Consider the following 18,919-nt stretch of genomic DNA (forward strand, 5'->3'; position numbering starts at 1 on the left):
TTTGCAAGGTACTCCCGCTGGGCATCCCAATGGCGCCATGAATGAGAAACGCCCACCGAAGAATCCCAACAGCAAACTTACAACATGGTCTCAGTTCGTAACGAATCGCAGCGTCTCCTCAGTAAAACTTTCACACGTTTAAGATAGTTTGTATTCATTTTATTTGTATATGTCAAAATACTTCTTTTTTTCTTTTCTTTCTTTCTTTCCAAAATAGTGGGTTTTGCAACTAGTTTCATGCAGATACAAGGTCTGCTCAGTACTACCAATAAAATCAATAGAGCACAGTAGCCATATTTTTTTGTTAAGATATAAAGAATAAATAACCTAAATATAAAACACTAAAATATTAGAAACACGTATTTAATCATTCACAGGCACCCGAACTTTACCAAATATCATAGAGAATACGCCCAACTGCCTTGTAACAGAACTCAGTACGCTGCAGCCATCCAAACCGTTCAGTTCTCCGCTTATTTTACGTTAGCACGTGACAATGGGAGCTCCCTGCGGTTCAGCCCCACCTCTCGCACAGATCCATGACAGTCAGACACCTCAGACTATCCCGTGTACCTTTAAAATGGAGAATCCTGAGCTTGGTAGTAAGAGCACAACCTTACATCTTCACAAAACCAAACAACGGAGAGAGGACGTCGCGTCTTCCTTCCCCGGCCGTATCCCACCCCCCTAAAGCTAACCCCATCCCCCAGGAGGCAGTAGAACACAATGACCTTTTTAAATGAAGGGGTACAAATTCACATTTAATATAGTATACAATATAATCAATAATACAATAGCTACTACAAGCTTTACAATGTACAATCGGTTTTAATGGCTGATCTGGTCAGTGGTTTTAGGCAATGGAAGTATGTGCCGATAGGATGGTCGTATTCTGAATGGTTGAATGAAATATAAAAGCTGTTTCTAACAAAAGCAATCTTTGCTTAAGTACTTTTTTTTTTTCCTTGTTTTTTTTTAAAGGCCACTGAAATGTATAAAATGGTCTGACACGACGGCGGTATCGAATTAGATGCCTTCTGGCACGGCAACAGTGCATATAAACATGAATGTGAGTGGAACGGGTTATGTTTCTCCAATGATTTAGTAACATTACTTTGGCTAGCACAACAGGTTTGGACAGCACTCAGATAAATACAGGTATGTGAAATGTAGTGAAGCAGTTATATTTATGCATTTTGTATTATGGTGAACACTATCAAATGAAAAAACAAAACAAAACAAAACCAAAAGAAAACGAAAACAAAAAAACGGGAAGAAAAGATAATAAAGTATTTTATATAGTTTAGACCTTTTGTAAAGATAAGGGCTCCATACAATGTACAATGTCTAAATTCTTTATACCATAAAAATTAATGAACTTTGTTAAACACACTATTCTGGAGTAGCCTAATTTGCATCAACAGACATTTGCAATAGGGAAATATATTCAAGCATGCCACGTGGTGGTCTGAAAAATCAAACCAGTACACATTTATATATACAGCATCACTCAGTACCTGCTCAAATGAATGTGACGATTACAGGATCTAGCATCTTTCACTACAAACTTTTATTTTTAAGTGACCGATGAAGGCAGAAAACAGGACTCTTAAAATAATTCTAGTTTCAACTGACTTTTAAAGCATTCTGTATAGGGAATAAATGCATATTGCACAAACAGTGAAAGCAAATGTTCCACCAAACATCTCTGCTCCAGGTGGTTGGACAACACAACTCTAGGTAGCTACACGAATATGTAGTTTAAAAGGGGGTGTGGTCTCTGCAAATGGTAAAGCTGTGAAAACACTGTACAAGAAAATCTGGTACATGAATAATTAGAAGGGAAAAAAAATAAATCCAAACTTAAGATTTAAAGAAAAAACTGAGTATAGAAAAAAAAACAAACACCTGGGAGTTGTGGCACAACAAAAACATTATTGAGTAACTGTCTTCTGTGAGAGCTGAAAGCTTTTGTTGATGTAAAAGTGTTTATGTACAACTAAGGCTTACTGGTTAAATATCTGAGGCGTATCTGGCCTTGAACTCTTTCCTTATAACGCTGTAGCTGTAAACAAGATTTCTCAGTCATTTTTCTTCTCAGCAGCTGCATTTTAACAGAAACAATGATCTTGATACAAAAACACACAGGTAAGAGGGCGTTTGGCAGGATATCTGAAAATGACAGTCTCCAAGGGATCTTCCCACACTTCCAGTGACTGCCACACTCTGGTCCACTGGAGTTACTCGCCATGTGCAATACCGTTATCTGCTGCTGTAGTAAGCCCTTTATTTGGAAAGTTTGCTTATAACTCTGATCAAGGCCCCGTTTTCATCTTTTAGCCTCTGGTTGTCTGCCTTCAGGTCTGGTAGCATCTATCAGAAAAGAAACACGACGGTTATTATTTGCTGCTATTCTCCAAGTAACAGCAACAAGAGCAGACAAGCGCTGGGGATAAGAATCTTCACTCGGTTGAAATGCTTTGGTCGTTATTGCCCCCCTTTGCATCAGCAGCTCAGAAAATTCTCACCTTTTAGCACGACAGAGTTAGGAGCGACAGATTAACAACGTTCTATAGCCTGCTCTAGGTGCACTAAAACGAAGTGGTGCAGATGAGCAGCCTCTCCACAAAAGCATTTAGAGTAGCATGAGGAAAGCAATTAATGCTTCAGATTTCAGTGCAAAACAAAGAATGTTAATCAGTGACAATTTAAAGAGGCTCGTCTACACTGCACTTGCAGTTTCACAATAACATGCTGTAGCTAATTATATCTTCCACTGTTCTCTTGGATGATTTCATCCTGATCAGATACAGTGTGATTCAGCTTATTAACTCAGAGCATTAATCTTTCAATCACTTCCAAACTTGTGTTCAAGCGCACATCCTATTCTTTGGGGTCCCATCCCTGAATAGCACGGTTCACACAAGATCAGATCACCAAAACACCGGGCTGTGCGCTCAGGCGTGCCAGTTAGGAGATGGCAAGTTAAGGTTGCCACAGGAGATGGCTGACACACAAACACAGGAGCTGGAAGGCAGAAGCCAAGTGAGGTGAGAGCTGGACAGGATCAGACAGGAGAGGAGGACAAGCCAGTGCACAGAGCTCTGTACTGGGAGAGCAGAACTTATCAGAGAAACTAGAAGTAATCTCAGAAATTCTCAGTGTCAGTATTCACACACTGATAACAAACCACCTATAAAACTCACGGCTATATTACGTGTATGGTTTCTAGCAGCACGTTTCCACAGGAGGTAACAGCCTATTCCTGCAGCGTAGTTATTCAGTAACCTCAAGGTGCAAGAGCACACAAGAGGTCCAAGTCCAACCGATGACCTACGTAACAACCACTACTTAATCTTTCATGATGAAATTTCCACCCCACTAGTTTTGTTTTCATTTCATCCAAACAAAATCATACTTGTAGACCCATTATACTCAGAGCATTATTATGGAGCAGAAGGAATTGTGAATTCAAAAATGCAGGGTTAATTAACTAAGCATTACACAACAGCCTTCATTTACACATCGCCTCTGAAGGATTCCTGTCCACAGTCAGTTTGCTAACAGCAGGTTCTCACAGAGTAAACAGGATGGTGCATGAGACATGACTGAGGCTACGGGTTCTCTACTTTTTTTACCTGCAAATAGCAGAGTATGTGAAACAAAAGGTAACAGGATAACATAAGTGGAAAGAAAAGGTGATCTCCACAATTCAGAATCATTCTGCTAGCCTGGATTCCAGCTCTATCCCATAGTGCGGCTCAGGGCAAGCCACCCAAACTGAACTCTTCACAGGGAGTCAGAGTGCTTTAATTCTGCAGCTTCCATCACAGTCAAGTGAAAACTGTGCTCTGAATATAAAGTGCTGTAAAATACCAATTGCTTTCAAAAACCACATCAACATATTTGAACATGAGCAACACAATTTGATCATTTTCCAATAGTATCTGTGATTTTTACACTGTATAATAGCTTACTACCACCACTTCATGTCACGTATCTGCCACGAAGAGACACTGATTTACTTCCTGAAAAACTTGCAAGGAGAAAATCCACAGAAAGACCCCAAATCTTAAGAGTAAGAGGAGATAATTTTGTGTTCTGTGAGTTCGGACAGTTAAATTAATGCTGCTATCTACTCCATGAGATGGAGCGCCTACAGGAGGAAAGAAGCAAAAAGCTATTGCACTCTCCAAGAGAATTCTCATACATACACACACAGGGATCAAAGTTCTGTATTTTTCATTCTGGCGTCTTGGAGTTGTGACCTCAGGTTAGTGTCTTGTTTTGACATCGGGTCTATTGGGACAATAAAGGGCAGGAACTAATCTGGAGAGTCCATCTTATCACAGCAATTCCAGTTACTTTACAGCCCTTCAGCTTAGTGACTGGGGAGCAGCACTCAATGATACGTTATGCAGGCAGACCCAGAAACTGCTGTATTTTCTGATTAATCGTTTTAACAACAACAACAACAAAGCACTGCTCAAATTTAGAGCTTTAACATAATGCGATACCATTACATGTCTGCCAATCTCTGTGGATAAGTTTAAATCGTGATTAAAGTAATAGGTAGAATACATATAAAGAAAATATTTTCTTCTGTTATAAGTCTGCTAAAGAATAGAGGAACATTGGTGGGAGACAAAAGGAGCTGTAAGTAATGGGAGACTTATCAGAAAGGATAAGATCAAATAGCATAAAATACTTACACTTCCCATCTAGACTAATCCTGACATATAAAGCTACATATTAAGCCCAGCTAAAGACATTTATGCAGTTTTCTTGGAGCAGTGCGTTCCAATCGTACTCAAACTTATTATGAGATGGCATCACATGCCTTTCATGTGGAGAAGCACAAAAAAAGCTTTGCATTAAACCCACTACAATGTGCAACTACATACTGTACTTAGTGCTTTAAATCCCAGTTTCCTTTTCAGTTAAGTAAGAGTATTCTGGAATAAGACTAGAATTGCATTATTTTGCCTATCTGCATTATGTGATCAGCTGGTAACTTTGCAGTACTGTAGCAGATGAAATAATTTTTCAATAACCACTTGCTAGAACCAGCTCAGTAATAATAACGTCCGTGTTTGCTGGAGGATTTAACAGTTTGTACGTATAAAACAGCTCTGTACATTACGATTAGAGAAAGCTCATGCACTGTCAAGATAACTGTTCAGATTGATGAGCCACAGTGCTATGGTCAAGCTACCATCAAAACGTCCAGCCTTTATGCAGCATAGCCACTGCTTTTCTATGCTTGTCCTGCTCCTTGAGCTTCACCATTATCTGCCTCTGAAAACTTCCTTTAAAAAAGAGAATACTGAATGGTTTTCTGTGGTTTAACATACTGGAAAGGCTTAGCACGGTTAAAGGAATGCCAGTGCTTGCAAAAACACATGGTAGGGACATGTGGCTGTGGACAGCTGACACTACATTAGCTTGATCATGTTGAAAACCCACATTGTTAGCTGAAGTTGATCTTAGACAGGCTGCCCTGAAGGGACAGTTCCCCCTCCTGCTGCAACACGCTCCTGCTGCTGAGCGCTAGCTTTAGTTACACAACCACCCTGCAGTGAGATGGATCAAACTGTACGACCACTAACGGGATTTCTTTTCAGCCGGGCCAGAGAGCTGACTGACTCACTAAGGGTTAACACAAGGGAATGTTCAGGAGTGCAGCACTGACCAGGATCAACCTTCCTATCCACATCCTATTGTTAGGTCAACTTCAGGGAGACAAAAAGCCAAGGGATAAACTTGCTGTTTATTTCATGCCTCTGACTGGGCAAACTTGAGATCTGATGCTTCTGAGAGGGAAGGGGGGCAGGCCAGGATAAGCACATTAGCAAGAATCACTGTGCAGAAGGAAAATCGCTTTATCTTCACCTACAGATCTTAAGAATTCACCGAAACCTCCACCACATGCAGTTGTTATGTAAGAGGAGGAAGAAACCTAACAGATTTGTCAGGAAGTGAAACCATCTTCTGTTCCATGCAGAAGTTCTGAACCTCCACTGGGTTTCCCAAACAGCCCTACAGTAATGCTACGGACAACAAGCTGATGGCTTCTTCCAAAATGGCAGGTAAGGCAGTTCAGATCTTTAGCAGAAGGGAACTGGGCAGGATGACCCACTGAGTATAAACCAATCCGACACTCTGGGCAAGGTGCTTTTGTGTCCGTTTAGTCTTTGCATGATAGGACAGTAGGACCATAACTGGAACACCTGCATATACAGCAATATATATTAGTAACCTTCAAATCAGTGCTGAAATTGCAAATTCTAAGCTTAGTCTAGATAAAAATAAGGATTGTACAGAACTACACAGGAATTTAGAATAGAAAAGAATAATTGACTTTGAAGCCTGATGTATTTTTAAAGGAAGACTCTGACAATCTCCGAACACAGAATCAGACAAATGTAAGAAATACAGTTGCTAACGCAGCTGTTCTGAAATGCAGAGTACTGCAATCACCTCCCAGACTTTCTTTAGTTGCAGCTAGATTTGTTTTAGTTCCATGCATTTCAATTATACTGCAGTAAGAAAGACCCATTTTTAACTCCAATTTGTTAGAAAACCGGAGATAAATCTGTTGATTTAAGCATTTACTCAAACATCTAAATGGTGACTTCAGTGTATCCTAATGCGAACTCAACACAAATCCTTTCAAATTGCTGCCAGGGCGTTAAGGTGTTGAAGATCTCGTGAACCCTTGCCAACTTAGCATCAAGGGAGCAATGACAGGTTTCAGTGCTAGTACCGACAATACCACACCATACCAATATATCTGCAGCATCTCCATTTGGTACACCAGACACCATGCTTTAGCCACACTTCCATAACCAAGCAGTAAGTCAGCTTCCAACACACAGATGTTAATAGCACAATTCTACCCAAGCATAAACTTATTGTCAGCACCTGCCTGGCTACACAAAGGAGAAGGAAGAAATTACAAGTCCACAGAACGCAGTTGCCTACAGGACCCTGACAGCTTGGCAACCACACGGGTCAAGGCCCTATTCTCAGTCACCAGTCGCTCATTTATGTGTCTCAAAGACTGAATCTGCTTTATTGGTTGCAGGTTCTGCAGGAATCAAAGAAATAGAAGTGAAAATGAGAAAAAACAAACAAACAAAAAAACCCAAAAAGCACGCATGCATATTATGTTTAAAAGAACTAAAGACAGCAGGATTGAAGGAAGACTTAAAAGAAGAGACAGTCCTGTTTAAAGCAGACAGCTTGCTGTGAAAGGAAAGTATCAGACAAGTGGCACATTCCTGAAAAGCAATCTAAGAACAAGCAGTGATCAGTCATAGCTTTTCCAAAACAGTTCAGGACACATCAACTATGAGAGCAATTCCTGGAATCCTTTAATCCTTTACTTAATGTTGAACCAAACCCCCAAGCAAACAAATAAACAATCTATTCAAAAGTCAATAAATAATGCTGCACTTAATATATACGTGTGCATGACAGTGTAACAAACAACAGGAAGAGTATTCACCTTTAATGCCAAACTTTCACATACTGAAGGTTAGCTTTTGAAATACGTGAGGTATTTGCATTCTTTGATTTTCTCCGTATCCCAACTATTCCTAACAGCAATGTACCGGCTTATAAGAGAAGCTCATATCCTCTTCATACACCTCATAAAAACAATTATGTTCCTATGCCGTAGTTAAGTTTTATACAGATTTCACTCCTGAAGACCCTTCAAAGAACCTGATATGCAGCATCCTCCCCCTAGAGCTAACTGTCTCGGCCTCAATCCTGTTTACTTCTGCTTGTCTGGCTCAAATATATCAACAAACCTTAGTGCATGTATTTTAATGACAAGGATTTGGTAGTTAATACAGTTTCCAAGCACCAGAGGGAGCTCAAAAATGAGCCTGAAACTTTTTAATTGATGACAACCATCAAATCTCAAAACAGTGGTTCTTTAAAATTACGGCATACAAAGAAGCTTTCATCACGTTCCACTTGTTTTCCAGTTGAATCTTAATTTTATCAGTTCCGTAGGCTCTGTCCAATATTATATCCAAGGATGTGATACAAAACAAACTTGCTAGATTTCTCAGACTTCTCAATCATATCAAAGGACTTAAAATGCTGATAAAGCGGGGAATGACACAAGTCGAAGCGTGGCATTTTATTATTCAGTGCTTGAGGTAAATGGTGCTTTTCTGTTACAATCTGAACTTAAAATTACACGCTGCTTTTTTGGTCACTAAAAACTGATTGTTACTAACTCTATATAATTATTTCTTTTTATGCTGGTAACTGGTTTCCCAGTACATAACATAATGAACATGAGATGAGGACTGAATGATTTAATGCTTAATCTATGAAATTATCTACGCTTAACCTACAGAATTATACACCACTATTTTTAACTTAATAAATATAAGAGTCTTGTATCCAAGACAAAGATTGTAATTCTGCCTTGATCGGATGAAGATATATTTCACTGCAGATGCAGATGTCTCTGAACGTTCCTCATCAGTCAATGTGCTACAGCAGAGTAAGTCCCAGCACCCTCCCAGAAGGTAAGTCCTACATATATGACTGCTTATACCAGTAAAAAAGCTTCACTACAGAAGGAAAAAAAGGAATTACTGACTTTGAATGTGCCTATTGCTTATTTATTTCCTAATGACATTCTAAAGACTGGAAACATTGCTAGATTAAGTGTTGTTTTAAGCCACTGCCATCAATACACTGTGTTAGCAGTTAACAATACTTACTTTCAGTTCCTCTTCCATTTCAGATATCCTTCTTTCTAGAGCTCTTCTTTCCTAAATCCAAAAAAACGTATGTTAACACCAAACAATATCTTCTTTACTAATTACTACTCATGAACACTGTGATAACTGTGAAATACTTCAAGTTTCAAAGATCATACAACCAGAAGCACAGTGTAGACAGGAAATTGTGATGGCAGTGATGTATAGAAAATACTTCAATGCTGCATTTTAATAACTTAGGAGGAAGAGATATCAAGTCCTACAAAAGATACCCCTTCCTTTACACAAATTTAGACAGCTCATAAGCACCGTTTGTCTGGACTTTTTTATAAGCTAGGCTTCTGGAAAAGCTTAATATACAAGAAATGCAGAAAATGATCAGAAACAAACAAGAATATTAAAAGAAAGAAGCACAAAAGCGTAAGCTTTCAAAGACAAGCAAATGTAGCTGAAACATCTGCCTCAGCTCAGTGGGATCTGTCCACACTCTAAACTGCAACGTAGTGTAGATACAACCCAAACTTACGTTACGCCAGTTCAGCTGAGTACCAAAGCAATCTAGCCACGTAAGACCACCTGCTTCTTCAGTAAATGCTTCCTGAGTATTTTCTGCGTTTCTAGTATAGTATGGTTTCTTATATTTTTTTTCCATCTTACTTGAGAAGCAGGAGAAATTAGCCTTTGTCAAGAATGTCAGGTTCTCATTAAAGTACCCAAGGTAGCTTTTTTGAATATTAGCTTATGGTTTTCTATACTATGCTGCAGTCTGCAGTGCAGACATGCTACCATGTTTCTAAGTTCATGTTTCACTATTATTTTGTTTAAACCTTATTTTCACACATCTGACAGATCAACAGCTACTGCAGTAGACTTCAGGGGTTTATAGCTTGCTTGCTTTCCTGTGTCAGACAACGCAGTGTATCTCGTTTAAAAGCAGTTGCGGTTATTCAGTATTCTACATTCATATTTTTCCAAAGTGTGAAAGGCAAAAGCAACAGATTATTGCAAAGTGTACATATGCATCTGCATACAATGGTGTTACGCAAACAGCAAGCAGCATTGACTGAGTGTGTAAAACTTTGGTTAGATCATACCGCCCAGTAGATACTGACTCTTGCCGGACACCTTTCAGATACAAATCATTTGAATTTAGTTTAATCATAGTGCAGTTATTCCCCAACATTTTTCCATTTTAGCAAACAATTCCCAAGGTTATCGATATAACAGATTACTGCAGCTGTTAAGATACTTTACTCCTTCAAGTAACTCATTTTCCCATAATGATACTGACTGATAAAATGGCATAATAAATACCAGTGAATTAACTGCAGCAAACAAGTGACTAACAAAAACACTCACACCATTTTATATTAATTAGAACCTTAGTTTACCCAGAAGTTTTGCAGGACAACATATATTATCGGTACTGTTATGTTACACAATATTGGACAATTCCTGTAATTACCAAGAGATGAACGACTGATCAAATAATCTTACATTTCTAGACAGCTAAAAATCCTTAGACCTTTGGGTGAATTTGCTTAACTTGCCTGTTGAACTTGTTTAAGAATAAATATTTGCAATAAAGGCCGGTTAAATAAAATCCTTATTTCATCACCTTTTGCGTACTTCACATGATATAAAAGAAACATTTAAATGGGCTGGGCTAGATGTAAGATTTGCTGTAAAAAATGTACAGTTCTAATTAGATGAAACTATGTTCCTTTTTTCCTGAACCGCTTGCTATTTCAGGAAGTGGCCAGAAAAACGCCAGCAAAGAACATATTCAGTTTCAGAGAGATTTGCCAATATCATCTGATTAGTCTCTGAACTCAGAGAAAGGCTTTGAAATTTACTCAGCCTGAGACGTTTTGTATTTCAGCATTTCTCTAAGGTACGACAAAAAACATCTGCAATTCTTGAGATGAAGAAGGAACACATGGCAGCTTATTAAAGCAACCAGAAACCACTGTCTTGGTGCAGTAAGACTGAGGTACATAGATATATGCAGGTTAAAACTCATACATTCAGGAACAAACAAAAAAGCCCACCTTGTCCCATCACAAATTCTTAGATGATGAATTTGGAGGTAACTGGTTAAAGGTGCCAACAATTCTGATCCATACTGAAATCCTGTCTTTTAATACACTTTTCAGAGTGTTAGATAACTGTTAATAAAAGCCATATTTTTGCCTAGCAACTTACTGCTACTCCTGACATGAAAAAAGTTGACCGTTCATCACCAAAACACATAGTGAAAATCAGCTGCTGAAGGCTGGGTTTAAATACAGTTTTAAATGTATATCTTCTAAATTTTGTCACAGTGAACTTGTAGGTTTAACAAACATTCCCACCTTCTTTATGGTAAAAGCAGGTTACAACTGGAATAGATCATCGTTCAAAGATGGTGCCAGGTTTTCCTCTGCCAGTCTTCTATTTCTCCCCATCTGTTCTTGCTACTTTATTTCTTTCCTCCCTTTATCTTCTATGAAACTACATCAGCATCTTCAATTTTGTATTTTATTTTATTGAAGTCATAGTTGGAAAATTATACTTAGAAAATGTCTGGTTTGTTTTTGCCTTTTATATTTATATTGTTAGCTCACCCATATATGGAAGACTTCTTTAAGTTATTCCTAAAGCCCCACAATCAGTAAGCTTATTTCTAGCACTGAGCTAGTGATGACTAGCAGCTGGGAATCCTACTTCAGTCACTGTCCAAGTGAAAGTCACTCTGGATTTTAATGGGGAAAATGGAATCACAACTAAATCCCTGTTCAAATTATTGTCTGACAAGAAGTAAAATAAACATCATAAAATAGAAGAAGATCTCCTACATCTTGTGTAAATCAGGCTTCAGCCGGACAGCACTATCTCTAATATTATTTACCTTTTTAACTGCTAGGTTCGGTCGTAATAACTTCAGAAAGAGAAACGTTTCCAAAAGACATTTCTGCTACTGAACTAAGCATTAATACGAGAAAAAGGTGCAAGAATTCCCAAAGTAGCCAACTGTCTTAACACAATGGCACATCTGGGGAAAAAGCAGCACAGTAATTTAATACTGAAATCATGTCAAGATATGCAGTACTGAATGTGGCACCTGTATAATAACGCATACAGCCAAATCTATGAAATAATTAAATGTCCACTTGTGTGGCCATGATAGCAAGCAAGAAACCAATTAAAGCTGCTGATGAAACTTTTCTGCTGATGAAATCACTGCCTACAGCACAAGGCCGCAAGAACAAGCAGAAATAGGCACTAAAAGGTTGCTGCAATTATCTGGAGAGATTATTAAGATAAAACTAATGGAACTTCACCAACTGCCTGAGAGGATTTCTGCAGCTTCATGTCCTCCTATAAAACCGACTGTTTATTTATGTACCACATAGGTTTGTAGAACTATAACTTGTTTTCTAAACCTCAAACACAGGAAAGTAAATATACAGGGCTAGTAAATGTCAAGTTTACTAGGGCTAAGTAAATATATACCATACCACTTACTACCGTCAAAGTCCATTTAGTTTTCTTCCCATTTTAATATCTAATGTGCCACTCCAGGATCAGGGAGGAGAAAGGGATGTGCAGCCAGGGACATAAAGGAAGCCAGGACCACATCAGAACAAACTTTGTTTGCTTTAAATTGTTGCTGAAATAAACCTTTATTGGGATGGGTTTTAAATGAGAGTAAAACTATAGCCTAAAATTATCATGAGCACAACTACTGAAATAACCCCTGCAATCTGTCTCATACGAGGATTTATTATATGTCTCCTTTCCCCATCAATTCAGGGCTGTCTCTGTCTAATGCCCCTCTTCCTGCACAGCTCATTCATTTGCCTCCACCCTGCCCCTACACAGCATTATAGTCCCTCTGGAAAAAGTTACAGTACAAGGAAAGAGACAGTCTGCAATTAATTTTATAACATTAGCAGGTTCAAGGTCTGATGTCCGTGGGATAGACACAGCTACTTTATCACCAGTAATAATTGGTAAGACGATGCACGTGCCTCCAGAAAGCTGTGAGGAAATTCAAGTCTCTGAATGTTGGAAATGAATTAAAAGATGAGATGCTCTGAAAGTGCTTAACTCTCTGCAGTGCCAACATTGTTTTGGACGAGATGGAACAAGCGGCAGAATCCTGGAGGGCAGTGGGGTTTACAACCTGGTTATCAACCAGGCAACCTGAAGGCAACCCTTAAGAGTAATTCCATCTGACAGTCTTTCACATTCACTGCCACTCTGAAACATAAAATCCCTAAATCTTCTAAAAAATGCAAGTTACAAGAAAGGCTTCTGTTCCCACTGAAATACACCCAAGCCAAAGGTTACAAAGCAAACTAAAACAAAGCCCAAATCAGAATACTCAAGTGATATTTGGCAGAAACTCACCCTTTTCTCCATTTCCAGGAGCGATCTGTCAGCAAATCTTTCTTGTCTCTGAAACACAAAATTAATTTAGATATTGGTACTTGTTCTCAGTGTAACTGTGAGGAAAAGCAATATAAAATGCATTTCAGATAAGGGCAGCTGCTGCTGTATTCTGTCCAAAGTATGTGTATAAAAGCACTTTAAAATGTGTTCAAGGAAGTACCACTGAAATAAAACTAAAGAAGAATGACTGGATTTATCACCAACTTCCTCTGTCACCATCCCTAAGTAACTTAATCTCTGTGTAGCCTTTGGCAAATAGCAGTAATATAGTTTTTTTCTGTTTAAAAGCTCTACAAAACAAACATCTTCTTACTTGTACTTTACTGATATTTACAGAGAGCATATGGAAGACACTGAATTATGTGCACAGGTCAATTGTGGCAAATGTGATCTGGGAATGAGGAACATTCTTTCTACAGCAATTTAAGAAGAATTTCAGTTTTGTGTACATATTTGGTGTTCCTGTATGCAGCACTGTTATCTGGGAGCAGTTACCTGTAAGTGAAGTGCACTATTTGCTCTTCAGCTCTCAGGTACAGCTATTTAACTAGGTAGGAAGAACTGGCAGATTATGCCAGGTTTATGAATTAATCAATCAAATCAGACTGACAGTTTGAACACAGGCTTAGCAGTGTTCAAAGTGTTTATTCCTACCCTGCGCAGAAGTTCCATATATGTCCTGGCAAGAACCACCAGCACTTAAACAAGCATGAAATGGCCTCACACATTTTGTTCAGAGCTGAAGACCAGAATCCTGCACTCTTTTCTATAGACAGAGAGGTACACTTTATTCACTCTCACCTTTGGATAAGAAACAGAGCTGATGTCTAGTAAATAGCAGCCCCTATGCTGGGATGCTTCTAGTTTGCTTTGTCAACTATGTATGGGCCTTTTTGTTATATACAAACCTGAGTGGTCTTCTCCAGCTGTAGCTTAAGATCTGTAAGTTCCATGTTGGTATCATGTAACTGTGCTTTCAGCTTTTCGTTTTCAGCTAGGATCTGTTCATAAAGCTAAGACAAAATATCCAATTAAAAACACACTGAGTAAGAATTGTGACATTAGACAAACATTTTACAAACCGTGACTAAGCTGCATGTAAAATGAGTGACTACATTAACAGTCTAAGAAGTAAAAATCAGCCTTCAAGATGGTTAGAATTAGCAAACGCTTTAAAGAATTGCTACCAAATATTCCTAGAAAAAAGCAATTTTGCATTGGGAGAAATCAACTTACCTCACACATTAGAAAACACCTGCCAATTTTTTTCTTCAGACATTACAGATGAGACAACACAGTCCATTTTGCTTTTCTTTTTAAACAAACTCCTATTTTAAAGCAAGATTTAAGCGAATTTTTATATGTATATAAGGTAGCAAACATCACTTAAAGGGCTTAATGCGTGTACGAAGCAGTTTTAATAATACAATCAACCACAAAAACCATTTGATCAAATCTGTCATAAAATGAAGAAGTATTTTGACTCCTCAGGATTTCTTCCTTGCCTGTGAATAGAAAAGTGCCAAAACCACAGGCTGTTTTGTAATGTATATTTCCCCCCATGGCAGTGGTTGTTCTGCTCCTCCATCGAGCCAAGTTGCTGTAAGCTGTGATGCAACAGGAGATTGTTTCCAAATAATTCATTATTAAAAAAATAGACAAAGAGTAATAAAGCATTATTCTTACAACAGAACAGCTGCATCAGTTACCTTCTTAAAATCAGTGCTATCTTCTTTTTCTAGTCTACTGCAGTAAGGTTTTCGATCTTCAAGGTAGCTCTGTGACCCAGATCGCCCCTGTGCTGAATCGTAACGATCTCCTGAAGACACACTGAGTGACCCCGTGTCGTATCTGCAAAATAAAAGTTCTTATTCTTTCTTTCTGTGTTCAAACTGGTATCACTCACTGTACAGGACACTGTCAGCGTGCCATCATCCAAGTGAGAAAAACAACCACATGCAATTATGTATTTTAGTTAAGCCACTATAAACTAACTTGATATAAATTAGATTTTGACTTTCCTTCACTGTTCTTCAGCATATTCTCTAAGTGAAGAAGTATAAGAATTCCCAACTAGGCCAAGTAAATGCCAGCATTTCATGCTGAGAATTAAAAAAAAATGAAATTAAAACATTTAATTCAGGTATTTCCATGGCTTAAAGGGCTTTATTTTGGCTTAGATACTTATTTGTTTTTGAAGACCTGTTTTAAAAACTGTGCAATAGAGCCACTGAATACTTGGCATTGGAAAAGACCCACAAGGATCATCAGGTCCAACACCTGGCAAGGAGTGCTTGAATTCATGTTCCACCTAAAATGTAGTACTTTAATTGAAGGGTTTTTAGAAAGTAATCTTTAAAATACTGGCCAAGATGAATTCTCCAAGTTTTATCGGATCAATTAAGATTTCAAAGCTACTTATTGCAAATTCTGGTATTTCAACAGAAGCAGTTTATGAAACAAATCTTCAGCAAAATCCTTACCCTGTTAAGCACTAAATTACAAGCAACATTAATACAGTTTTAAGCAGTTTCATAGTGCTCACTCGTCACTGCTCATGTGCTGTGCTAGTTCTGGTTAACAGATTTTCAGCATAAACAAAACATCTTAATTGATTCTAAAGGTTCGAAGTCAAATGCAACCTTCTTTAAAAAAAATTACTGATACTCCAGCATTTTCATTTTGAACAAATCTTAAGGAAATCCAACTTTCAGAGGCTCCAGGATTTTTCCTGAGATTCCTTAGAATTTTTTTCAGAAGGATATTCTGTGTTTTCTTTTGGTAAAAGCTGACCTCATGCTTAAAAATGTGTAGAGGATGTTATTGTGTCCACTGAATTCTACAATATGCCCAGCCTGCTTTCAGTGTACTTCAAACACAGCATCCAATACATTCTCCAGTACTGACAGTCCCACCCACATATGGGAAAAAAGCCACCAAAACAGCACTGTAGCTTTACAAACATATTCCATATACATTTTAAATACCCTTATTGCCTTTTAAAATCAACACATCTCAGTAGCGAGTTTAGGCTAATTCTGTACATCCATTGAGAATATGTGACTAAAAAGTGTAATAATTTTAAATTAATTTACTTTAATGCACATACCTTGAAAGGCTATCACTCTGAGAGCGGGAGGAGGAAAAAGAGAGAAGAAAAAAAGATCAAGTCAATAATTTAATTAAGTAAACTATGTTACAACCTGTGAAGAAGAATAACTAAACAGTTACATTAAAAGTGCATATATTATCCATCACTACACACTGCAGTACTGTCAAGTTTCATATTGTAATGTCTGGAACCAAACAGACGTATTTGCCTTCTATGATTTCCTCCTTCTTATCAAAGGCATCACAATCTGAATCCTTTCTTCCTAATTCTGTATTCTGTAGCACTATTAATAATGTTTTTGAAAAGTCAACTAAATAATGACTTTAGCTTAAAACAAAAATATAAGCTGCAAGATCATTGCTTCAGCATCCCTCAATGGGAGATGACTACCTATTAAACCAACAACATAAAGAAGTACTTATTAGACTAAACTGAAATTATCTAATTTCATACTTCATATTACTTTAATTAATTCATTCATTACAAATGAATCCACAGGCATACAGCACACTCGCTTTACTTAATTAAAAGCAATGACTTAAGAGTGAGGGTGTGTCCCCTAAGCATTACATCACCCATACAATCCTTTTCCCCCTCTGGGTAGTCAATACAGACTCATCATTTATTCCAATTATTGTAATAATCTCGGGTAAAGATATTGTACTTCAGAAATAATCCTCCGGACATCCTTCAATGACGTTCACTGAGCAGTGGCTGAAGCCTTAATCAGTGGTGATTTTTTTTTTCTTCTTTGTTTTTTTTTTGGGGGGGGAGGTTGTAAGGGGGTATAGGGGCTGCTTTCCTTTTAAGAAGAGGCATTTAAAAAAATCTGCATAGAAGACATTAGTCATATTCTCCCTAACACATTAAATTTCCCCCTTGACACCTTGAAGAGGACTTACAACATGTAGGCTACCAAAGTATGTGCAGCAGCTTATAGTCCCTTGTATCACAACAATGCTATTTTCTGTAGGAGCATGAATAACGCTGAGAATTTAAGAGAGCCCTGTAGGCAGGTGTCACACAGGTACACACTGTTTTTAAGCTTCAAGTCACAATGGTTTTATTTTCCACCTATGAACCTGATTTTGCATATCCAATGATTTAAGTAAGATTCATGTGAGACCACAGAGTTCTACCGTATCACCAACATCCTACAAAGAACTCCTCCCCACTGCTTGCTCCTTCTTTCTCACCTCAAATAAAGCAGAGGAACCTTTGTCCATAAGGACTGGGTTTTCTCTTTTTACCTTGAAAGAATGCCACTCAAACAAAAATGCTAAGCAGGTCCCTTCTAGCCTTTAGCTACAACAGCTATCATAAGAAATTAAACCATTTCTACATTATTTCTTAACAAATGGGGTTCTAAAGGCTGCTTTTCTTTGCTTGTTAGTGAGCTCCCCGCGCTGCCGTGGGAACATGAAAATCTCTGGGCTCTCTATTAACCTGCTGCAGTGCAGCTTCCTGAATGGAAAGCAAGTTAATAAGTCATACGCAGAACACAAATTTCCAGCTATGCAGGGAGATAACAAATGAGCTGGTGAGGTAAGACAGTCCTGGAAACAGGGAAGCACTAATTGCCAGAGACAGGAAAGCAACAACCCAGCCTCTTTCCATTCTCCAGGCTGGGATGTGGATGCAGAGCAGCAGGGCCTGGTCTCACAGCCTAAAGAGAAACAGGCCTCAGCAGCTTCCGCTTCCAGGAGTAGCAGCCAGGATGAGGAGTTCATGTCTTAAGCACAGCATGTGCCTGTTCTTGTCTCCTGACTTTTCAGCAAATGTCTCTGATACCTTCTGAGGTGTTGTTTTAACTGTTTTTCTGTTTTTTTCATCTTTCCCTTCAATTTCTGTCAGTTTGGTCACAGTTTTTCATATTTCATGTATATTTCATATATAGATTTTGTATGAAACTTATCTGTAGAGAAGTGAAGCCAACAACACTGATATCCCTCTACATCCAAACCACATGAGCTGGACACTCCTAATGCATACATGAAACAGAGCAGATTGTGGTAGCCAAAGTTCCATCAGCAGCACACAGGAAGGCAAGAAAAACAAAAATGTATGGCTCCTCGTATACAAGCTGAAATAACACACACTCCTAACCTTATACAATCAGCTTCTATAGGCCATAAGAGTGCATCCACCAAATATCCGTGTATTTAGAAATGTACAGTAAACTTTCAGGTATTTATACTGCATTTGGGCAAGTTAGGATAATTACTGGAAATGAAATATTTGAGTCAGGTGGAATTTTATATACTGTATAACTGAATGGTTTTGTAAGACTGCCACAGCCATGAAAATGAGAAACAAAATTTGAGTGCAGCATTTAATCAGTATTAATAATGACAAGTTCTTGTGTCTATTGCCACAGAATCAGAAAAGTTAACAGTATTTATTATCCTAACATTGCTAGCTTTCACCTTTCAAAAGTCATGACAAAAAAAATAAATAAATAGGTCAATTTAATAATAAACTAACCAGTTGCAGTGCATATTTGAATTCATATATATATAAAATACATCATCCAGAGTGGGGTGGGATGTTGTTTTGTTGTCTTCTGTTTTTTTCACCCTGCCTCTACCCTTCCCACATCTATAGGAGTCCTTCTGAGTAT

At 38.1% G+C, this 18,919-nt stretch overlaps 1 protein-coding gene across 2 annotated transcripts in view; it reads right to left on the minus strand.

Moving 5' to 3' along the window:
- Positions 1 to 347: 347 nt before the first annotated feature.
- PPP1R12A (protein phosphatase 1 regulatory subunit 12A) overlaps positions 348 to 18,919 on the minus strand; it is a 114,496-nt gene continuing 95,924 nt past the window's right edge. For both annotated transcript variants that reach the window (XM_072350534.1, XM_072350444.1), the window contains 6 exons: positions 16,297 to 16,313; positions 14,897 to 15,038; positions 14,096 to 14,200; positions 13,146 to 13,193; positions 8,751 to 8,801; positions 348 to 2,373 (listed from right to left, as the gene is read on the minus strand). In XM_072350534.1, coding sequence (XP_072206635.1) covers positions 2,287 to 2,373; positions 8,751 to 8,801; positions 13,146 to 13,193; positions 14,096 to 14,200; positions 14,897 to 15,038; positions 16,297 to 16,313 — 450 coding nt within the window. In that variant the 3' untranslated portion in view covers positions 348 to 2,286. The remainder of the gene's footprint in view (positions 2,374 to 8,750; positions 8,802 to 13,145; positions 13,194 to 14,095; positions 14,201 to 14,896; positions 15,039 to 16,296; positions 16,314 to 18,919) is intronic.

Source organism: Excalfactoria chinensis, chromosome 1 (assembly GCF_039878825.1).
Source record: "Excalfactoria chinensis isolate bCotChi1 chromosome 1, bCotChi1.hap2, whole genome shotgun sequence".
Classification (NCBI taxonomy): domain Eukaryota; kingdom Metazoa; phylum Chordata; class Aves; order Galliformes; family Phasianidae; genus Excalfactoria; species Excalfactoria chinensis.